This window comes from Phodopus roborovskii, unplaced genomic scaffold (assembly GCF_943737965.1).
Source record: "Phodopus roborovskii unplaced genomic scaffold, PHOROB, whole genome shotgun sequence".
In the NCBI taxonomy this organism is placed as follows: domain Eukaryota; kingdom Metazoa; phylum Chordata; class Mammalia; order Rodentia; family Cricetidae; genus Phodopus; species Phodopus roborovskii.
Window position 1 is genome coordinate 2584212 of NW_026126511.1, and position 24130 is coordinate 2608341.

At 46.6% G+C, this 24130-nt stretch overlaps 1 protein-coding gene across 1 annotated transcript in view; it reads left to right on the forward strand.

Annotated features, from left to right (window-relative positions):
- Positions 1-20532, forward strand: part of Slc15a1 (solute carrier family 15 member 1) — a 42857-nt gene extending 22325 nt beyond the window's left edge. The window contains exons 9-23 of the mRNA XM_051195204.1: positions 422-504; positions 1222-1308; positions 1964-2053; positions 3571-3615; positions 3741-3773; positions 3858-3946; positions 5351-5432; positions 6433-6552; positions 8226-8372; positions 13532-13581; positions 15073-15180; positions 15333-15441; positions 16097-16240; positions 18647-18754; positions 20341-20532. Coding sequence (XP_051051161.1) covers positions 422-504; positions 1222-1308; positions 1964-2053; positions 3571-3615; positions 3741-3773; positions 3858-3946; positions 5351-5432; positions 6433-6552; positions 8226-8372; positions 13532-13581; positions 15073-15180; positions 15333-15441; positions 16097-16240; positions 18647-18754; positions 20341-20532 — 1487 coding nt within the window. The remainder of the gene's footprint in view (positions 1-421; positions 505-1221; positions 1309-1963; positions 2054-3570; positions 3616-3740; positions 3774-3857; positions 3947-5350; positions 5433-6432; positions 6553-8225; positions 8373-13531; positions 13582-15072; positions 15181-15332; positions 15442-16096; positions 16241-18646; positions 18755-20340) is intronic.
- The last annotated feature ends 3598 nt before the right edge of the window (positions 20533-24130 follow it).

The following is a 24130-nucleotide window of genomic DNA, read 5'->3' on the forward strand; positions in this document are numbered from 1 at the left end:
TCACCACTGATGATTAAGTAACCCTTTCAACAGATTAATCCCTCTCTCCTGAATACTAAGGGTAGGAAGAAAATTCCCCTTCACTATGGCAGCCAAGAATATTAGCACTGTATTTATTGCCTATGTAGAATGATGTATTCCTGTGGCATGCAAAAGCTTCTTGGTCTCCTTTGGGGGGGCATTGATAGAAGGTGTTAGGCTGCTGCGTCTGTATATCGCAGCACAAGCATCCTGCTCCTACGTCCAGGGTGGTCGTGGTAATCAGAAGCAGGTCCTTCACCTGCGTGACAGGGAAATGACTCTATGTGCAATCCCATGGCTTCAGTCAAGGGACGATGCAGGTAGATGAGCATCTCTCAGACCACAGGGAGCTCCGGCGAACGCCACAGTGACACCCCCCCCCTTCTTCTGCACCGTGCAGTTGTGTTTGTCCTCGGCAGTACAATGTACAAGAAGTTCCAGCCCCAAGGCAACGTCATGAGCAAAGTGGCCAAGTGCATCGGTGTAAGTGTTCTCTCCTCTCCCCGCCCCCATTAAATCACTCCAGAACTTTGCTCTGCCTCCCGGCTCCTTCAAGTCAAAGTTCAACTTTTAAAAGGAAGAAAAATTCATCAGAGTTTTGATTTTTTTTTTTTCCCCCTGTAAGGTGATTTTTTTTTAGGATACTTGGATTGGTTTTTATTTTTTATTTTTTGTTTGTTTTTCCTCTAAAGAGCCTACCAAATAGAGCCAGGAGGTGGTAGCACACACCTTTAATCCCAGCAGAGACATGAAGGATCATGAAGGAGGCAGAGGCAGGCATATGTCTGAGTTCAAGGCCAGCCTGATCTACAAAGCGAGTTCCAGGACAGCCAGGGCTTCACAGAGAAACCGCCCCTCCCTCCTGGGGGGGTCACTTTTATGTATTTTGTTTTTACTTGTTAATTTGCTGTTAGAAAACTTAAACACAAGCGTGTTGTTACGTTTCTATTGAACATGCTTTTCCAGGCAGGATGAGGGGTAAAACACTGGCTGGCTACAGACCCCGACACAGGCATCTGGGTTAGAAAACTGTAGACGAAAGGAACCTGTTGCCCATTTCAGAAAATGTGCTGTGCTAGTATCTGCTAGTTAAAACGTGCCTTTTCGCTCATGTTTGTCCATTAGAAGGAATTCATTGAAATGCATTTTCCTGGTATAGCTGATTCTCTCTTAAAATTTAGCTTTTCTTCCTTCCTTCAGTTTGCCATCAAAAACAGATTTAAGCACCGAAGTAAGGCATTTCCCAAGAGGGAACACTGGCTGGACTGGGCTAAGGAGAAATACGACGTAAGTTACCGTTTCTGTCCCTGGCGGCTCCGGGAAGCAGGCAGAATGCAGAGTGTTAGGTACATGGACAACGCCCTCAGCCACGTCTGCCTAACACTTAATGGCGAGTAGGACATGCAACGGCTGGAGGCGAGGAGGACGTAATGACTCCACTAGACCCAAGATAAATGATAAATGGGTGTTTATTGGGGAACACTGACACAGAAAAATACAAAGAACCACGGGAGCATTTCCCTGCCCTTCCTACCGGCCCCGCTGACCCTCCAGAAAGAGCGCACTAAGGGAAGCCAGGCCTCAAGCTTCCCTCTTTCCCCTTCAGTCCCCAAAAGGGTGTGGCCACCATCACAGGTTCACAGACAGCGGCCTACACAGGGCTTCTTTGAAAAGACTTTAAAACTGTGGTGTCATAGTAGTTCACTCAGGGAGTCTTCCATTGAATAGAGGAGCTGGGGTCGTTGTAACCTTGAGGTGGGCAGCCCTGGAGGCTGGCCTCCTCAACAGTTGCATCTTCACTTGTTCAGAATGCCCTGGCTTCCTAAAGTAGCCCTGTTCTTTGGACTGTATAGCACCACCCCCCCAGCTGCAAATATCCCGACTTTGCAACAGAGCGGCAGCCTCTGTTGACTCCAGCCCTGTCTGGTTTGTCCCCCTGCAGGAGCGCCTTATCTCACAAATTAAGATGGTCGTGAAGGTCATGTTCCTGTATATTCCACTGCCCATGTTCTGGGCCTTGTTTGACCAGCAGGTAATGTCTCCTGTTTACTTTAGTAGGTAGTAAGTACTGCTAGTCATCCTCGATGTGCGGCTCCCCCAAAAAACGTTCTCTTCCAGTTTCTTTTTTGTATTTTGCTGACTTAAGTATTGCGTAATATTGCATTTACTGGTTAAGACGTATCCTAAAAGGGTTCATCCACGTGTCTGATGTGAGCCAACAAAGAAAATGAGGTTCGTTTACACAGAATAACCCTGGGGAGATTTCCTCAAAGCAGCCAGTCGGGACTGAGGGCACAGTTTGTTCTACTGACCCAGTATAGCAGGAAGGTATTGCCTCTGAAGAGATGTGTGGAATGTTCCACATAAAGGGGCGTGATGTGAATCTCCTACTTAAAAACGGAACAGTGAGCCAGAAGTAGCAGATGGGGTTGTAAATGCCTGGACCCAGGTCCTCCTGCTTGCAGCAGGTGCCTGGCCAGACCAGACTTGGGGCTTTGTTCTTCCTACTTAATCGTTGAAATAGTCACACACTTCTACAGTGTATTTCAATCACAGCCATACACTGTAACCTCCTTCCAACTGCCCCTGCCCCACATCCCGCCCACCTCCATGTTCTCCTTTATTGTTGTGAGGACAACCGGGGGCCCAGTTAATGCTTCCTATGTGCACATAGATAGGACATGAGACCTCATGTAGGACACACGCTGGGGTCTACGCGATCGTGTCAGAAAACCAGGGCACAGTTCTCACCGGTCAAACAAGGAGATGCTGTTTCTTGGAGAGACTGTGAGCAACTATGTGTCAGTGTACGGACAGGGCTAACAGAAGGGAAGGTGATCCCTGGGGAACATTTGAGCATGCACATGTCTCCCTGTCTACAGGGAGACATACGGAGCACCCTGGCAAGGCAAAGAAACCACCTTGCATGTTGGGCGGGAGTCTAACTAGGTTCAGACTTGCACGGGAAATACAGACATCCCTGACAGCTGGCTGTCTTGGGCTCAGAACTCAGAACCCTTCTGAGCACACTTTGTCCTGACCACCCACCTATGCCGTGAGGCCCAAATTAGACCTGTGTACAGGATCCTCGGTGACTGGTACATACTAAGAACTCAACCGGTGAAAGTCTGCCATGGAGTTGATGGGTTTGTGTTGGTCCATTGAGTGTTTCATCAGCCATAAGAATCATCACATCCTGTAAGAAACAGATGAACTGCAGTTAGGCTGCCCGGGTGTATGGCCACCGCTGTCTTTGTTGGGAAGCTTTTAAATCCCCTCCCCAGCTTGCAAAAGATGGTTCTTTACAATTGTAGCGTTCTCCATATCGACAGCAGCATTCCTAGCACACAGTGCCTTGATGAGCTCAGCGTACAACCCGTCTCTGTGTGCCTAGTGTTGTGACGGAGCCGAGAGGCCAGCTGGATAGTTATGAGAACCTCAGGTCCCATAGTTTTTCATCCCTGCTTTAGAAGGTTCGGTGGTGGACCGTCGCGTTCTAAAAGGCCGCACCCCCCCCCCCGTGACGCAATCAATGTGCTCATTTCTCAGGGCTCCAGGTGGACCCTGCAAGCAACAACCATGAGTGGGAAGATCGTAAGTTTGCTGGCGGCTCTCCTGCCCTGGCCACGCCTTCCCCCCTTTAGTCCCTTGATCCTTTGCTCCTTTCCTTTACTGGCGTTTTTTATCCCCTGCTCATGTTTGGCCTCCTCTTTTTTTAGGGAGCTATCGAAATTCAGCCAGACCAGATGCAGGTGAGAGGAAATGCCAGGGTCGTTTTCCGAGGCCCGGTTCCATAGCACTGACAGACAGCCCCTCTCCACTTGCTTCCTCTGCAGACTGTGAACGCCATCCTGATTGTCATCATGGTCCCCATTATGGACGCTGTGGTGTACCCTCTCATTGCAAAATGCGGTCTCAACTTCACGTAGGTAGCTGCTTGATTGGGTTCAGCGTTTCGCAAATGCTCTGCTTCCAGAAGCGTCCACCCAGGCCAGCCTTTCTCAGTCTAGGTGGTCATGACATCTTTGCGGGGCAGGGGCGTCAAACACCCCTTTCAAGGGGTCACCTAAGGCCGTCAGAAAACACCGCTATTCTTATTAGGATGCATAACAGTAGCAATATTACAGTTACGAGGTAGCAACAAGAACAGTTTTCTCGCTGGGGGTCACCGCCATATGAAAGGAGGCAGAGTTTAGAAGGTTGAGAACATTGACTGAGGGGATGAGGCGTTTATTTATTCCATGTTTGCAGTACTGGGGATTGAGCGAAGGCGATTTCACACATGCTAAACAAGTGTTCTTAAACTGACATAGAACCCCGAGCTTCTTTTTCCTTTCTGCTTTGAGACAAGGCTAGCCTTAAACTCACTCTGTAGCCCGTGTAGGCTCTAACACTGCAAGCCACTCACGGGCCAGGCGCATGGGGAAGGCTTTAAAGAAATCAGTTTAAGTGATGTTTGGGGGATCTCTCACTGGATAAGAGTGCTTACCGTGCAAGCATGGAGATCTTGGTTCAGGCCCCTAGGAACTGTGTGAAAAGCCAGACGTGTCAATGTGCACCCGTAACTCCAGGCAGAGACAGGCAGATCCCTGGAGCTCGCTGGCTAGCCAGCTTAGCCAAACATGGTGAGCTACAGATTCCACTGAGATATCCTGCCTCGTGAAAATAAGGTGGGCAGGGTTGGGAGACACCTGACATCCTCTTGTGCACACATGGGCTTGTACACACCCATGCTCCTTTGCATACCACACACACACACACACACACACACACAGACACACAGCTTTGAAAGGAGATGTTCATTTGCAATATTTTTTTTAAAAAATCCTCTTAAATATGAATAAAAAATGCTCTTAATGGGAGCCTGAAGAAAGCCGACAATCAGGGCTCTTATATGTCTATACATGGCAGAAGTATTGTCACCACAGGATTTGTAGAGACTAAATGTGATAATTCAAATAAGGATGTGCTTGCCCCCACTAGTTCTGGCCACGAATCACAAGAGAAGGGAAGGGGCGGAGATGACTCAGCATCTAAGAACACTTGCTCCTCAGGCACACAGGCCAGGGTACCCACACGAGGCAGTCCCAGATGATCTGACATCGTCTTCCGGCCCTCACACGCGTGTGTACATACACTCACATAGACAACCCCGGAAGTGGCTTCCAGTGCAGCGTCTTTGCAGGGAAGCAGCTGGTATGGGAGATGCCAGGGCTTTCTTTTGGGGCTCTCTCTCTCTCTCTCTCTCTCTCTCTCTCTGTGTGTGTGTGTGTGTGTGTGTGTGATGGGTGACACCGGCTGGCGTTCACTTTCCTCTTGTCCTTGCCAGCTCCCTGAAGAAGATGACCGTTGGGATGTTCCTGGCTTCCATGGCCTTCGTGGCAGCTGCCATTGTGCAGGTGGAAATTGATGTGAGTTTGCCTTCCGTGGGGCTGGGAGGGTTAGAGGAGACCAGGTGGCTCTCCCCGTACACACACAGCTGGAATTGCTGGAGTAAAGGGCAGCAGGAGGCTGAGCAGGACACCGTGGGTTCTGTTGGGGCACAGGAGGTCCTGGAACCGACAGGCGGGCTTCACTAGTTGGAAAGGTGGCGTGAGTAGCTTCCCCCCTGTAGTACAGTTTCTGTAATGGGGCGAGTTCATGGAATTGTTCTGGACTCATTCACAGACAGACACTTCAGAAACACACACACACACACATACCGTCCTCTTCATGGAAAAGCACATTCTGGGTTTTAACATATCCGCTAAGGGCTAACTCCTAAACAGATCCTAATATCTGTTGGATGCTCTTTTTCTAAACCAGCCCAATGCTCCCTACTGGAGATAAGACTTTAGTTCTTGAGGCAAGGACTACATGATCCATAAAACTAAAGAGACTCTCTCTCTCTCTCTCTCTCTCACACACACACACACACACACACACATACATATGCACAAAATTCATGGCAGTGGACATACGTAAATGAATTTTCCCGTCTTAACCATTTCTAAGCATGTCGCTCAGCGCAGTCCCCTTTACTGTTGAACCCGCGCCACACATACTTCCGAATAGTATCCGTCTTTCCAAATGAAATCTCTGTGACACTCAGAGCTAACTTCCTGATTTGTCTCTCCAAGGCCCCCAGCCTGTCTCTAGATTCTGCTCCGGGCATCATGTGATCATAATCGTGGCACATTTCTCCTTTTGTGGCTGGCTTCTTTTATAATGCCCCCAAGGTTCACCCTTTTTAGAGGACATGAAAAGATCACCTAAATAATGCCCCGTTGCCATGCCAACCGTAACCAGTAAAACCATAGGCTTATGTGTTTGTCATGTCTCCCTGGATGCAGCATGAAGTGACTCCAGAGCCAGGCTGACCGTGACCATGCGTACAAGTCCTCGCTGTTGATTTCCTTTGCTTTTTTCCAGAAAACTCTTCCAGTCTTCCCTGGAGGAAGCCAAGTCCAAATTAAGGCCTTGAATATAGGAAACAATAATATGATTGTGTATCTTCCTGGAGTGAATGCGACTCTTGAGCCGATGTCTCAGGTGAGTGAGAGGGAATAGGACCTCCTGTTTCACCGTCTCGCCTGACTTATACCACAACTCGGAGGAGCTGTTCTTATGGGTTACCCATCACTCTAGTACCCTGGAGAACGCAGACTTGATCTGCACTGCCTCTCTACAGTGCCCCGCATGCTGCCGCTATAGGAAGCTACACTTCCAACAGAGGGTTGTGGTGTCCCTGAGGAGAGGTCCAACAGTCTCTACAGACAGTTGTTTGTTGTAACAAACGAAGAGTGTGCTGCCACTGGCATTTCATCTGTGGAAGCCAGAGTGCGGGCACTCAGTCTCCACAGGGAAGCATTATCTGCCCTGGAAAACACAGTGCTGGTGTCGGAAACTCTACTCTTGAGGTCATTGCCTTTGAATACCGGTTCCCAGCCTTGGAGAACCTGGAGGTCCTGACCCCAGTGATATGAGTTCACCACAGTTGGAGCAGTGAACTTAGACCCTGAAGAAGGTGCTAGAAGTTTGACTCCTGCTTGCCAGGGCGCCCCATGTTGATTTTCACCAGAACCATTGCTTTTTCTCTGGTGTTTGTTTTTTTAATGGTGGGGTTGATTTTTAACGCGTATGGGTGCTCTGCCTACATTATGTGCCTGTTTACCATGTGTGTGCCTGGGGGCCTCACAGGCCAGAAGAGGGTGTCAAATCCCTCGGAAATGGAATTATAGGTGGTTGTGATCCCCCGTACGGATGTTGGGAATCAAATCTAGATCCTGTGTAAGAGCAGCCACTTAACTGTGGAGCCATCTCTCCAGTCCCAGCCCTGTACCTCTCTTTACAAAGTACTATAAATGATCTCACAGAATGTGCTTTCTTAGACCAAACAAAACTAAAGTGTCTGCTGAACAATACGATCCCTGTGACAATACAGAAAGAACTGTGTGGATGTGTCCGTGGACATGGGAGGAGCTGTGTGGAAATGTCCATGGGCATGGGAGGAGCTGTGTAGATGTGTCCATGGACATGGGAGGGACTGTGTGGAAATGTCTGTGGACATGGGAGGGGCTGTGTGGAGGTGTCTGTGGACATGGGAGGGACTGTGTGGAAATGCCTGTGGGCATGGGAGGGGCTGTGTGGAGGTGTCCGTGGACATGGGAGGGACTGTGTGGAGGTTTCTGTGGGCATGGGACTGCGTGGAGGTGTCCGTGGACATGGGAGGGGCTGTGTGGAGGTGTCTGTGGACATGGGAGGGACTGTGTGGAGGTGTCCGTGGACATGGGAGGGGCTGTGTGGAGGTGTCCGTGGACATGGGAGGGACTGTGTGGAGGTGTCCGTGGACATGGGAGGGGCTGTGTGGAGGTGTCCGTGGACATGGGAGGGGCTGTGTGGAGGTGTCCGTGGACATGGGAGGGGCTGTGTGGAGGTGTCTGTGGGCATGGGAGGGGCTGTGTGGAGGTGTCCGTGGACATGGGAAGAGCTGTGTGGAGGTGTCCGTGGACATGGGAGGGGCTGTGTGGAGGTGTCTGTGGGCATGGGAGGGGCTGTGTGGAGGTGTCCGTGGACATGGGAGGGACTGTGTGGAGGTGTCTGTGGGCATGGAAGGCCCTACAAGGTATTTTGGATGTGTATAGACATAGAATGCCATGTAACGTGGCATTACAGTGTTCAAATGCACAGTGCTGACTCTGCCTCCTCCCTCTCCCTCCATCCAGACAAACAATTTCATGACTTTTGATGCAGACAAGCTGACAAGCATAAACGTATCTTCTCCTGGATCTTCAGTCACTGCGGTAACTCATAACTTTGAGCCAGGCCACCGCTACACCCTTCTAGTATGGGGCCCCAGTAATTCCCTTGTGGTAAGTAGTTGATACAGCTTTCTCTAGGCTACGTGCCATGTTAGAGACACAGCTTTTAAAATCTTCAGGTTTTATTTTGTGTTTGAGTGTTTTATCCTTATGCACGTGTGTACACGTATGTGTACCCCATGGGTAACTGATGTCTGAAGAGGAGGCATCAGATCCTCTGGAACTGGAGTTACAGGTAATTATGAACCACCATGTAGGTGCTGGGAAGCAAGCCCAGGTCCTGCAAAAGCAGTGCAGTGCTCTTAATCACTGGGCCGCCTCCCCTGCCTCAGGACATAGGTCTTTATTGGAATGACATTGCTTTATCTGTATAGAGTACTATGTTAGGCAAGCTTCAAATTCTTTCTTCAAGAACGCAGGCCATTTGACCTCCAGTAAAGGTTTGGCTGGTGGATAAGGACGATTCCTGTTAATTATGATTTTAAAAGAAGACTAGGAGGCGGGTGTGGTGGCCCATATCTTTCTCACCAGCTCTTAGGAGGCAGATGCTAGCCTGGACTGTTCCTAAGGCCCTTCTTAGCTGGGCCTAGCATTACACACCTCTAATCCCAGCATTCAGGAAGCAGACACAGGAGGATCTCTTTGAGTTCCGGGCCAACCAGAGCAAACAGAGCAGGACCTTGACTCAAAAAAAAAAAAAAAAAAAAAAAGGAAAAGAAAAAAGAAAAATAATAAAAATGTAAAGGTAAATAACTAAAATTAAAACTGTATTGTGTTGTGACGAGTGTGTGCACATGCACTTTTTCATGTATGTGTGTAACCACATGGACACATACGTACATTCACAGAGGCCTTTTGAGATAAATTGTGTAACATAACTTTATTTGTATTAGTCTTTTAATGTACCTTTAATTAGAGCAACCTAACAAAAATATGGTACATATATCAAATACAAGGCGTAAAATGCATAAGAAACATTTGTTGACAAAATGCAAACATGTCATTTGGTACATGAGGAGTGAAGATACAGTTGAACTGAATAAAGGAACCTCAGTCAGTCAGTCCGGGGAATTTGAGTAGGAACATACAAAAAAAAAAAAAAAAAAATCAAAGTGCAATTAACGCTATTGGCCAGTGTGTAATTGGGGAGCTGCTGAGTGGCTTGTTCTATCAGGGGAGTCCAGCCTGTGACCCCGTCAGGAAGCACACACCCCAGAGCAGCTCTGAGTGTGGGCCAGCACAAATGAGCTTGCTTGAAGCCTTAAAGAGTGATACGAGCTTAGTCTGCAATGGTTTTTCCCACCTCATCTGCATGGTTCTCATACATGAACTTTGTGTTGACAATTGTGTTGCAATGTCCGAAGGTCGGGCAGTCTGAATCGTTGGAGAGTCATACTCTTTGGAACAAACCACTGACATTCGGGGATCAATAGCAGCAAAAGTGTGTGTTAGCCCGGAGGGAAGGCGGGGATGAAGGAACTGAACCCATGCACTCAAAAGTCTGAAGTGCTAGTGAGAACTGATTCTAGAGAGATACATGTCAGGAAATTATTGTTTCATCTTGGTGTGTGTTGTGTGTGTGATGAGTCTTCCTCTGTCCTGCCAGGCAGCTTCCAAATAATGACATGGAAGTGTATATCAATTATGAAAGCTCACTCTTTAGCTTTGGCTCGGTTCAGCTAGCTCTTGTAACTTAAATTTATATTAATCTACGGTCTGCCGTGTGGCATTACTTCCCTATCATCTTGCACCTCCTGCTTGTTCGGTGTCTCCTCTCCACCCTGAAAATCTGCCTTGCTATTGGCCGTTCAGCTCTTTATTAAACCAGTCAGAGCGACACATCCTCACAGTGCTCAAAAAGATTGTTCCACAACGTTTCCCCCTTTTTGTCTAAATAAAAATGAAAGGGTTTTTAACTCTAACAGAGTAAAACTGTATACAGTAAGAACAATTATCAGGTATTGTCTTAATAGAAAGGAAAGGCATTAACTTTAACAAATGAAGCTGTATGCAATAATAACAGTTATCAAATAAGAACTATATTCACAACGTCCAGCCCATTTGTATTTGGCACATTCAGAAAAAAAAATACTCTGTCATCTATCTTATCTTGATGAATTTAAAGTTTTATACCTAAACCATTTCATTACAACTTGTATTGCCATCTTAAAACTATCTTTGTAGACTTCGAAATGTATATTTAGATAAACAACCTAAGCTTCTGTGACTCTCAAATTTACTAACTTTACATCTCCTATGTACATTTCTTTTTCTGAATTTGGTAACAAGGAAAACTGTAAAACTATAGCTAACTAGTCTTCAACCTCCACCAAAGACCCAAGAAGCACAAAACATTACCTGAGTAAACAGGAAATGCAGAGCAAGCAACTTCCAACACTCTAGAGATGGTGGGCTGCCCAGACAGTCACCCGAGGTTCCTCTGTAATGTTGGAGCATCTGTCTTCAGGCTACAGGCCTACAGTATCTAAAGACTTTTTTGTGAAGTGGGAATTTTAAAGGACTAGCCTACCTTGCCTTGGCAAAGTTTGACAGTTCTTTCTAAAGTGTCCTGGTTGTTCAGTTTGGGCAGTGTCCTGTCAGCAGTCAAGGCAAGGGCAGCTTCTTGCCCAAATAGCCAGCTTGATTACGTTAAAGTCAAACTGCATGTTGAAGTAAATTGATACTTCCAGGAGCAGATGTATCTCACTGTCATGAAAAGCCTTATGTTACTAAAAAGAAAATTTAATACCATATTCTATAGGTCTTTGAAGTGTTTGAAGGCCACCTGTCTATTTAAAATATATCTGTTTGACCTTAAAAACATACCTAACATGACTATAAGCTTGATTGTTATAGATGAGTAACTACTCACCTAGATAGCGTTCAAGGACTAGAACTTTACATTGCATTTTTAAATGAGCTGCACAAGTCAGTTAAAGATGATTTTGTTGCTGTTGTTGTTGTTGTATGTTTGAGCAGGTAAAAGGCATCTGTCAACTTTATAAGTCCGTTTGGACTGCATGACCAAACCTCCATCCACGCAGTATGAAAGAATGGCATGTAATAAGTCATGAGGATTCTGTAGCCAACAAGACTTATCGTGTTCCCTCAGTATCAGTGATCAGGACAGCATCACCTGTCCTGTAGTCTTTCTTGACCTTTTCCCTCGTGTCTGTAGCCAAGGAGGTCTCCCCCAATCAAATCCCATCTTCACTTTGAAGAGAACCATAACTTTTTGTTTCCTATAGAAACAAATGCATAACCTCTCTCCCAGTGTCGTGAAGTTAAGACATTCTTAAAATATGTGGGTTGGTTTAATTTAGCAGTTTCTGCAATCCAATGTCTCTCAGTAGCTATTGTACATAGCATTTAAGAAATCCAAAGTCAACAAAGCACCATATAGGATCCAGACACCCTGTGTATTTCCCGTCTTTGTGTGGCTTATTCTTTTTATGTTAATTTACTCTCTCTTTAATAAAGAATTTATTTAAACTATCTTTCTGTGACTATATACATTTTTTCTTGGCTTTCTTCAGCACCTAAGCACATTTCTAAACACCCTGCACCTTTTTAGAGGTTTTCTGTGTCTCGCCCTTGTGGCGTTCTCTGGCTGCGTAAGACAATTGCCATGTCAGCTGTGCATGGCTCAGCTTAGGGCATGGATGCAGCCCACAGGCAATGGCTGGAGGCTGCATCTCCGTATGATACCCCAGCTCACCTGAAAGGCTACAGGATGAGGAATCCACACCTGGCTCCTTGTCCAGGACGTTTCTTAGCTTCCTTGGGTCCTATGTTTGGATATCTGAGCCTCCATGTTGGATGCCATATGTACCGAGTCTTTCTCTGTCCTACCAGCCAGCTCCCAAATGACACAGAGGCTTATTATTAGTTCTGAAAGCTCTTTCAGAACTTTATTTATTTATTTGATTGTTTGTTTGCTTGCTTGTTTTTGGAGAAAGATTTCTCAATATTGGGCTGGATGTCCTGGAACTAACTCTGTAGACCAGGCTGACCTTGAACTCACAGAGATCCGCCTGCCTCTGCCTCCTGAGCGCGGGGATTAAAGGTTTGCACCACCATGACCTGGCAAAAGCTCAGCCTTTAGCTTAGGCTTGTCTCAACTAGCTCTTATAACTTAAATTAATTCGTTTATTAATCTGCGTTCTGCCATGGGCAGTACCTCTCTTTCATCCTGCTTGTACTGGGCATCTCATAACTCACTGTCCTCCTTCCCTCCATCCTCTCTGCCCCAAAACGCTGCCTTGCTATTGGCCACTCAGCCTTTTATTACAGCAATCAGAGTGACACATCTTCACAGTGTACAAAAAGGTTATGTATGTGTGCATGTGTATATCTGTGTGTTATGTATATATATGTGTGTATGTATCTGTATGTCTGTGTGTTATGTGTGTGTATATATCTGTATGCCTGTGTGTTATGTATGTATATGTGTGCATGTATCTGTATGTCTGTGTGTTATGTATGTATATGTGTGTATGTATCTGTATGTCTGTGTGTTATATGTGTGTATGTATCTGTATGTCTGTGTGTTATGTATGTATATGTGTGCATGTATCTGTATGTCTGTGTGTTATGTGTGTATGTATCTGTATGTCTATGTGTTATGTGTGTGTATATATCTGTATGCCTGTGTGTTATGTATGTATATGTGTGCATGTATTTGTATGTCTGTGTGTTATGTATGTGTATGTGTGTATGTATCTGTATGTCTGTGTGTTATGTATGTATATGTGTGTATATATCTGTATGTCTGTGTGTTATGTGTGTATGTATCTGTATGTCTGTGTGTTATGTGTGTATGTATCTGTATGTCTGTGTGTTATGTGTGTATATGTGTGTATGTATCTGTATGTCTGTGTGTTATGTGTATGTATGTATCTGTATGTCTGTGTGTTGTATGTGTGTGTATACATCTGTATGTCTGTGTGTTGTATGCGTGTGTATACCTCTGTATGTCTGTGTGTTATGTGTGTGTATGTGTGTATGTACATAATGAGCACATAGAGAGCAGAGCATGCATGCCATGGTGCATGTATAAAGGTGAGAAGACAACTTTGGGTGCTCTCCTTCCCCCTTTACGTGGGTTCCAGGGATTGAACCCAGAGAAAGACGGGCTTGCACAGGAAGGCCTTTACACACTGAGCTATCTCACTGACTCAGGAATGTCTTTATCCTTTTCTCTCTGTCAGGTAAAAGATGGGCTTAACCAGAAGCCAGAAAAAGGAGAAAATGGAATCAGGTATGGAGATGTCTTTTATTTGTTAGTTTTTAAATATTTTTCGAGAAAGGATTTCTCTGTGAAATAACCTTGGCTGTCCTGGAACTCACGCTGTAAACCAGGCTGGCCTTGAACTCACAGAGATCCACCTGTTTCTGCCTCCCGAGTGCTGGGATTAAAGGCGCACACTACCACTGCTCAATTTTTTGCTTGTTTGTTTTTTGAGATTTCTTTTTAAACTGTTCTTTCAGCTTCTAATAGAGATTGACACATTCCCTTAATCAAGTCTGTCTGTAACGAGGGATGAAAGGGTCACGTTTACACAGGAATGCCAGGCTGGTTCAGTGAGTATAGTTCACCGTCTTAATAAACTAGAGAGTTCACTTATCTGACAACTGTCGTAAAAAAGCAGGCCGATAGAAATCAGGGTTCATCCATGACACACACACCCTGGTCACCAAGCCTCCATCTCTCAGAGTTAGTGTTCAGGGTGTCAGCTCCCCTCTCTGGAAGCCAGTTTTCCTCTATGTTCTCTGTGACCTGAAGAGTGTGCTCCATCCTCCCCCAGGCACGGCCCTCAGAAACTTCTGCACTGGGCCCAGGTGAATGCTCTCTTTCCTGGACTCCAGGCTGTGTTTCTCACTGGCCATTTTTGTTTTGCTGTAGCCTCTACCCGCACACCTTACTGAGCAAAAGAAGCTACTGGGTGAGCGGCAGGTCCTCCTTCGCTTGGTTCATTCCCAGGGTTCTGGAGACTTCAAGGCATCCGCTTATGATAATCAGTTTCTCACCAAGCTTCTGCTACGGTCTTTGATTTTGACAACCCCATCATTATGTTTCTTATTCTGTGTATTGAACAATCCCCTATTATCTGTCACCTACCTGTTTGATGGAGGACAAAACACCTAATCTCCCTTGGGACAGCAAGATGCTCTTCCCTGGGGCAGTATAAGAATCTCAGAGTCTTCTATAGCATAGAGCCTCCAAGGAAACATCTGTAACCATCTGTTCTCGCTGTAACATTCTGTATGGTCCTAGGAAGGCAAGCAAGCATCTCACCTGCTTCCTCCTGAGGGTTAAACAAGGGGATTTGTCAAGGCTAGAAGCCTTGAGACTTAGAGCTGAGGCTTTTGATGTCCACTTGAGAAGGAGATATATATATCTTCGCCTGTTAAACTCTGAAAATCTCCATGCAGGCAGCCCAAACACATCCTAGCTGTCATCTACAATGAAAAGGAGTTCCCATGCCTAGTTAACTAATGCCCCTAAATGTCAGTAAACCAAACAATTCCTGGCATGCACACATACTGTTAGGTAAGTTCTTTCAAGACTGTTCTCTTGAATGGGTAGACAGGAACAACCTTAAGAAAGCTAACTTTCTGCCCAGGAATTTTATGTATGCATCTTAAATTCCTTCACAAAGGAACATGACCTAACATTGGTCCCAGACCTGTGAGGGAGGATACATTATTCCATGGTTTGGCTACAAGACAGATGTTTTTTCTGTTCCAGATTTGTCAACACCCTTAATGAGATGCTCAACATCACGATGGATGGGAAAGTGTTTGAAAACATCCCCAGTAACAATGTCAGCAGTTACCAGTTTTTCTCTTCTGGCATGTAAGTACCTTTACTGGGCAACTTCCTCCCACATTTAAGGTTGTCTAGTGGTTCTTTTTGTTTGTTTGTTTGTTTTGTTTTGTTTTGTTTTTTGTTTTAATGGAGATTTGGATACCAAGAGCCATAACCTCTGTTGTTGTTTCTTTTAATAGAAAAGACTACACAATAAACAGCACAGAGATTGAACCAACCTGTCCACGTGACTTTAAATCTTCCAACCTGGACTTTGGCAGCGCATACACCTATGTGATCAGAAAGATGGTCAGTGGCCCATTCCACCCCAGCAGACAGCCTGTCCCCTTCTGCCTCGGCTGGCATGAATCCTCACAGACACTCAGGACATGCTCACCATTAGCTAGACCCGGAGTCTCCAATTGGGCTTAGAGCTGATTCAACTCACCACTAATTCCTTTTTTTTAAATTGTGCAAGAGCAGGAGTGTGTGTGTGTGTGTGTGTGTGTGTGTGTGTGTGTAAAACCTATAGGAGTCTGTTCTGTCTTTCCACTGTGTGGGTCACAGCGTTCAAGCCCGGGTTGTTAGGTTTGATGGCAAACCCCCTTTCTCCACTGAGTCATTTCACCGTCCATCCCTGATTCTCTAACTTAGTGTTGGCTTAAGTTGACTGTAGAATAAAACCCAGCAGACTTAGTTACACACTAATTAAACATTCCTAGGGAGCAGTATTTGATGCTTCCTCATGGACTGTTGACTTTAGGACTTAATGTTTAAAGGGGGCAGGGTTTTAGCTGACCGGCTTCCAACATTGCAACAGTTACATTGTTACACTGACTTTGTAAGTTTCCCCGATTTAACCTTAGGGGGTCAACTCAGTTTGTCTGTGTGAACAGTTGTTATTCCAAAAGGTAGGTACCCCTGCCCCCTTCTCAACCACCTGCTTGTTGCTTTGATGGTCTAGAGCGACAGCTGCCTGGAAGTGAAGGAATTTGAAGACATCCCACCCAACACGGTGAACATGGCGCTGCAAATCCCACAGTACTTCCTCCTCACCTGTGGCGAAGTGGTCTTCTCTGTCACGGGGCTGGAGTTCTCATATTCTCAGGTCTCTTGTTTCTTTCTCCCTTCTGCTCCCTGCAGCCCTCAGAAAAGTGCCGAGAGAATTCGGGTTGAGTCAGGGATGTCCGTAAGCTTAGAGCATCCTTTGTCTCGTTGGTTGTGTAAGACTTAGTATAAAGCCCAGGCTATCCTCCTGCCTCAGGCTTTCAAGTACTGGAGTGTTAGGCACACACTACCATGTATGGCTTGGTTTATGGTTTTTTGGTTCTGTTTTTAATTCTTGAAACCATTATGGTGCTCTCTCAGATCGCTTCTTTGTGTGAGAGTGCTACGCTATGTTAGTTTTTCTCTCTTGCTGTGATGATGAGACACAAGGACTAAAAGCAACTTACAGAAAGAGGGCTTTATAGGGTTGTGGTTATAATAATGTAAATCACGGTAGCTGAGAGCTCACATCCTGAATGACAAGCACAAAGCAGAGAGAGTGAAGTGAAGGCGATACAAGGTTTCAAACTCTCAAAGCCCACCTCAAGATACAAGGTTTCAAACTCTCAAAGCCCACCTCAAGATACAAGGTTTCAAACTCTCAAAGCCCACCTCTCCATACAAGGTTTCAAACTCTCAAAGCCCACCTCTCCATACAAGGTTTCAAACTCTCAAAGCCCACCTCTCCATACAAGGTTTCAAACTCTCAAAGCCCACCTCTCCATACAAGGTTTCAAACTCTCAAAGCCCACCTCTCCATACAAGGTTTCAAACTCTCAAAGCCCACCTCTCCATACAAGGTTTCAAACTCTCAAAGCCCACCTCCAGCAAGGCCATGCTCCCCTCCCTGCCCCCCAGCAATCACTGGAACCAAGTACCTGATGTTACTCAGGCTGTTTCTCCTTCAAACAATCACAGGTGTCTTGCACAGAGCAAAGACTCTGAGATCAACAAGGTCTTTACTCCATGGGAATGCTGTACCGTCAGTTTCGAGGGGCAGAGATGTATACTATACTCCCAGATCACACTCAAACTGGAGTCCTAAAGGTGGGGAAAATAGCTATCAGGGTCGTGGTGCAGCGTCTGCATTTTGTAATACCCAAAAGGTACAAGGTGTGCACAGAGGTACTTGTCTGTGTCCCACTTACCTTCAAGGTCCCGTTGCCATCTCTGTCATTCCCGGTGACCATGTCAAATCAGATCTACTGCTAGGAACAAGTATAACACCTTTACTCTTAAGGCTAGAGGTGTAGCTCAATTGATAGGGTGCTTGTCTAGCACGCATGCAGGCATGGGTTCTAACTCCAGCACTGTCTGAAACCAGGTATGGTGGTGCACCCCTCTAATCCCTGCCCTGCAGGCAGGAAGATCAGAAGTTCGAGACTATCCTTGGCAACATACTAAGTCTGAAGTCAGCAGAGATATGTAACACCTTACCTCAGAAAAAATACCTTTTTTTAAAGTATATTTGGCTAATGTCTCAGGGTTTCTATTGTAGTAAAGAGACACCATGACCATGGCAGCTCTTGTAAAGAAGACATTTAATTGAGGTGGCAGCTTACAGTTCAGAGGTTCACGACGGGGAGCATGGCAGCTGGGAATATGGCAGCTCAGTGCTGGGGAAGGAGCTGAGAGCTCTACATCTTGATCCAAAGGCAGCAGGAAGTGAACTGAGCTAGGCATAACTTGAGCATAGGAGACCTCAAAGCCCGCCCCCACTTCCTCCAACAGAGCCACACCTCCTAGTAATGTCACTCCCTATGAGCCAATGGGGGCCAGTTACATTCAGAGTACCACAGCTAATTAGACAGATTTTACCAGTGCCCTAATTCGAGCTTGATGCCTAAGTATTTGTCTAAAGCACTTTAAGCCAGCGGTGCATACTGGCATTTTTATTTTCCTTCAGTGTTTGTGGTGGCCAGCATAGGTGACAAACGCCATGGCTGTGACATAGGCAGTGAGAGCTTGAGGAAGGGCAGGGCAGGAGAGCTACAGCAGGGTCAATTTGCAGCCCAGAGAGGTCACCCCCCCCCCCCGTGGGGAAGAACATACTACACACATGGCTTTGCCTAGAAGCTTGTGAGCAAAGCCTGCCTGCCCATAGATCCGCCTGTCACTAAGACAGCATTGGTAAGAGAGCAAGTGTGAATCGGGAGGGCGTGTGTGTCTCCTCACAAAAGCGATGCGGCCTCACACTGACATGGCCTGACCTTTGTTTTATAATTGCTTATCTGCATATCTATACTCAGAGCAGGGTCATGCAGTAGCCTAGGGTGTCCTCAAACTAGAGGTCTTTTTGCCTCAGCCTCCCACGCACTGGGATTTTAGGGGTGGGGTACCACACCTGACTAATTAACCCTGACCTCTAAACCGCACTTCCAAGATGCTTGGAGCGTTGAGCGGCGGACGGGGCCCTCCGGGCTGGAGTGGGAATCAGGTTGTCATCCACTTCGCTTTGCTTCCCCAGGCTCCATCTAACATGAAGTCGGTGCTTCAGGCAGGCTGGCTTTTAACCGTGGCCGTTGGCAACATCATCGTGCTCATTGTGGCAGGGGTGGGCCACTTCGAGAAACAGGTACGAGCGGACAGAAGGTTGGAGATGCCTATTATTATTATTTTTTTTTCTGTATTTGATGAGACAGGATCTTATTAGCTTCAAACTTGCTGTGTAGGTAAGGAGTTTGAAATCTAACCTTCCTGGTTATTAATGGTAATCACCGTGACCCTCCCTAGCTACCTGTGAGTATGTATCCATTTGAGTCAATGGGTTAGTGACATTGTCAGGCCCATCAGCTGGGACTGTCACAGAGCCTCTCTCCTGGCTCTTACTGTTTGGAGACTGACACCAGATTAAGCACATGGAGTTAGAGCCCTTACACCCGAAGGGGTCTATTGTCAAAGGGAACATCTGCCATCCGTTCTGCAAATTCAGCTCAAGAGCCCTGAAGTAGACATGTGGGCTGGTCTAGTTCTCCATGGACGAGCTCTTGCCTACCATGCTCAAGGCTCTGGGTTCTAGTGCCAGTGCTGAAGGAAGAAAAAGAAAAGGAAACTAGATTGCTTGTGCAGAAACGTCACAACAACTTAAAGGACATTCTTTAAATAGCCGTACCTTCCCATGTAAAGTAACCTAAAACATGGACTTGTGCAATGCTCATAGGTTTTGCTGGGCTTTTGCTGCACACAAGGTCCATTTGATTGATGGCTTCCTGTCACTACAGTGGTTAGGGTGTAGGGTGTTTCCTGTATCAGGAATGGCCTTAGGGCCTCATGCTCCCGAGCTCACATACTGTCAAGAGATATATGTGTGTATGTATATGTGTGTGTGTGTATACATGTATTTGCATATATGTGTATAAGCATGTATATGTGTATACATGTATGTCATATATATAAGTATGTACATGTGTGTGCATATACATGTATGTGCACTGTATAACTACATACATGTGTGTATACATGTATGTGCATGCGTATATGCATATATGGGAGAAGCTGAGTGTACACATGTGCACCATGTACCTACAGGTGCCCATGCAGCCAGAGAGCACTGGGCCCCTGGGCTGGAGTTTTGAGGTTTGTGGGTGTTCTGAGAACCCAGCCAGAGGCCTCTGGCAGATGCTCAGGACCATGAGGCCATCTCTCCTGCCCGTGTTCTGCACTCTTTGTCCTGCAAGGGTAGGGCACTGCTTGGTCTTTGCAGTTTCTCATTCTTCTGGCACCAGCCATGAACCTTAAATATTAGAAATGTTCTGGGTGGTGATGGTGCACGCCATTAATGCCAGCACTCAAGAAGCAGAGGCAGGCAGGGATCTGTCTGTGAGTTTGAGGCCAGCCTGGTCTTCAGAGTGAAAGTCAGGACAGCCAGAACTATACAAAGAAACCCCCTGCCTCAAAAAAAAAAAAAAAAACCCAGAAAATTTCTCTCATCTTCCCAAGTCTTGTGTTTCCATACAAACCCTGTGTTAGTAGAGAATGTCACCTGTTCCTTGAGTGTTTGAGAAAAGCCAGTGTGTCTCTGTTGGGTGTCCCTCATTTCCTAGCAGTTCACTCCAAGCTGTCGTCTGCCTGGAAATAGCAAGGGCATGCCTGTGCGATATTATGTTAATGTGCCCTTTGGTTCTCTGTTCCTTTTCTCTGTCCACTTGCCATCCTCCCAAGTGGGCTGAGTACATTCTGTTCGCCTCCCTGCTTCTCGTGGTCTGCGTGATATTTGCCATCATGGCTCGATTCTACACCTACGTCAACCCAGCCGAGATTGAAGCGCAGTTCGATGAGGATGAAAAGAAAAAGAACGTAGGAAAGGACAACCCGTACGCCACCTCGGAGCCTGTCTCACAGACGAGTATGTGAAGGTCAGGAGGCAAGTGGAGATGCACTGAATCCAGCAGGCACCCCGACCTTCGCCCCCAGGGTCAGGACACTCTATTGCATAGCCTTGATGGAGGAGACCTCAGAATTGTGAACCAAAACAGTAACAAAGCTGTTTTCCAAGCTGCCGGCTATGAATCTGGAACTCTAGCGGGAGCCTTTTAATCTTTTTTTTTGGGGGGAGGGGCGGTGATTCAAGACAGGGTTTCTTGGTGTAGCCCTGGCTGTCCTGTAACTCACTCTGCACTCCAGGCTGACCTCAAACTCAGGCCCACATGCCTCTGCCTCCCGAGTGAGTGCTGGGATTAACGGTGTACACTGCCCTGCCGCCACTGGCCACCTTTGTTCAAAGCACACGCTTCTTTCTTTTCCAAACACTGGGCCATGTCTTGCATTTCTGCCACAGAAGTAAACTTAGTTCAGACTAACTTAATTTTGAAAAGGTAACTACACTGTTTTTTTCTAACACTTTTATGAAAATAATGTTGAATTTACAGAGGGCGTTTTTCTTTTTCTAATATTATACGTCAGCTAGTTTAAGCCCATAACTTTACATGGGTGTTTTTGTTTGTTTGTTTGTTTGTTTTAGTTTTCTTTGCCCGCTTCTTTTAAATTATGTATAACTCAAAAGATCACCAAGAGAAGTCCAGGCATGACTTGTGAAATGTCACTGCTGTGAAATAAATTCTTGTTCTTAAGAAGGTACTTGTGTGTCTTTGGGTAGGGTAGGAAACCGTACTGTGCTGTCTGGTCATACTATTAAATACATGCTCGTTAAGATCCACATGGGGAAAGCCCAGGGACATGAAACACCAGACACCAGTTTGTTTCTTCCTGGTCCGGTTTTTTCCCAGGGAAATTTAAAAAAAAAAAAAAATCTATCTTTTACTACTAACATCTTTCTATGTGCACATATGTGTACATCTCCTTGTGTTTTTCTTGAATTGTTAACTGTTCTCTACTTAAAGTGGAGGTTCCTTCTAAAATATTATAAACACTTATTGCCTAATTAATTCATCCTACAGATATTGGGTGCATTTGTTTTGTTTTTTGAGACAGGGTTTCTCTGTGTAGCCATGGCTGTATTGGAACTCGCTTTGTAGACCAGGGACTCACAGAGATCCGCCTGCTTCTGCCTCCCAAGTGAGGGCTGGGATTGAAGGTGTGCGCCACCGCGGCCTGGCTTGTTTGTTTTAACCCTGAACTCTTAACTGGCCCATTGGTGGCGCACACCTTTAATCCCAACACTCACTTGGGAGGCAGAGGCAGGAGGATCTCTGTGAGTTCTAGGCCAGCCTGATCTAAGAGCGAGTTCCAGGCCAGGCTCCGAAGCAATACAGAGAAGCCCTGTCTCGAAAAACCAAAATAAATAAATACACTTTGACTCTTTTCTTTTATGGATACCTCTTTTTTTTATTGGTGACTGTGTGTCTGCTATGTGTGTCTGTGTGTTTCTCTGCAATGTGTGTGTCTGCTGTGTGTCAGTGTGTCTGCTGTGTGTGTCTGTCTGTCATATATACATATGTGTGTGTTTTCTGTTTTCTGTGTGTGTGCGCATGCGTGTAAGTGTGTGTGTATGTGTGTGTGTGTGTCTGTCATGTGTGTATGAGTAACCTTAGGGGCCAAGACACGTCAGGTGTACTGGAGCTGGAGTTACCAGCAGTTATAGCCAACACCTGAGCTGGTCCCGTGGACAAGCAGACGGTTCCCTAGCCAGCTGTCTGTTTTGAGAGAGGGCCTTGTGAATCTAGGCTGGCCTCAGACTTGTTCCGAGGGACGCTGGGGCTCTTGCGAAGCTGCCCTGCAGACACCTTTACTTCCTCCCAACAAGCCTGATTGGAGACATCCGCACTGCCAGGAGAAGTCATGGAGGTAAGCTCTGAACTCACCAGGAAGAAGGCGGTGGAGGAGGGTGGGGTAGGGGCAGGGACGCGGGGAGGGGCGAGTCTGGGTGAGTGAGACGGCAGGTGGACAACAGTCAGTGCTGTAGGACCAGTGTGCTCAGATCCCCGGCCTACCAGCAGAGCAGCAGGGCACTTCATTTGTTTAATGTTTAAATCGTGGTGAAATAACGGGAAGTACAAAGGGTCATGGGGTGGGGGGTACAGAACCAGGGCGTAAGTCACATCCACACTACTGCACAGCCTCCCCCTGCACGAGTCTGAAGACACCTTTCCCGCATTCACTGCACACTACCCCCTACTCTCCTCCTGCAGGCCACCAGAGTGAAGAATCACAAAGGCCATTCCCCTACAGCGTCTGCTCCCACTCACCTGCTCCCTGTGGCCCTGCCCTCTGGCAGCTTTCTGGAGAGTCCTGGGTGTCAAGGCTTCTGTCTCAACCCTGACCAAAGGCGGCTACCAATGCGGCCGGGCCTCAAGGGCTGCCAGGGACTGCTGCAAGCCGGCACCAAGAGGCTTACACCTGGCCCTTCTAGCGTTCTGCAGGGGACTGACAATTTCAGATGTTTGATTTAACATCGGGCTTTTCTAAGGAGATGTCTAGGCTCCATGGTTTAAAGGCTCAAACGGAACATTAACAGTGTGGTGCCCTGGAACATCCCTAGGGCTGGGTGTCCTGAGATGAACAAGGGTCCCCTAAAAGCTGTCTGCTTGGTTGGAACCCAAGACAGGTCTGTGTGCTGGGGCGAGGTCCAGGGGTAGGGAGGACCTAGCCCAGCTTAGCGCTGAGCCAGATAAGCCATGAGCATTCTTCCTCCCTGTTACCAAAGCTGAGAGGCCAGGCGGTTCAGAACCTGGCTGAGGATCTACATGATGACCAGCAGAGGGAGCCAACAGTCTCTCTCCCACATTGTGCCTGTGAGCAGAGTAACTTCCGCTATTTTGTTCTACTTTGTTTTGGCTTTGGGTTTTTCGTGACAGGGTATCTCTGTGTACCCGTGACTGTCCTGGATTGTGCTGTAGACCAGGAGGCTGGCTTTGAACTCGTAGATTCTCCTGCCTCGTTCTCCCAAGTGCTGGGATTAAAGGCCTGCACTGCCATGGCCCAGTTTGGTTTTGTTTGTTTGTTCGGTTGGTTGGTTTTCGTTTGGGGGCGTTTTTTGGTTTTTGTTGGTTGTTGTTGTTGTTATCTTATTCAGGGTCTCACTATATAGCCTTGGCTGTTCTGGAATTCATAGGCCAATCTGGCCTTGAACTCACAGACAGCCTCTCTGCCATCTGCGATGAAAGGTGTGAGCTACCATGCCTGAGGATAGTGGGCCCTAAGTTCAGCAGCCCCCAGGTTCAGCCTCAATTTTAGCTCCAACATAACTGACCATCAGTAAGACATGGAAAGTTTTACGTGGGTTTTGGTTCAGTTTATAAACCATGGCAGATTTCAGGGTAGGCCCTGTGGCAAATAAAGACACAACCCTTGTGTATTCAGTAATTAGTTACTAAGAAACACACAGGCTCTAGAAGAGAGTGGTGTGAAAGCCAGCCAGAGACTAAAAAGAGAGGTGAGCGAGGAAGAGAGAGAGAGCAAGGGAGAGAAAGAGAGTCCAATTGTTCATCGTCCCCAAAGAGCTCACAAGAAAGATGGAATACTGTAAATGGAAGCTCCAGGTCAGAAAAGGAAA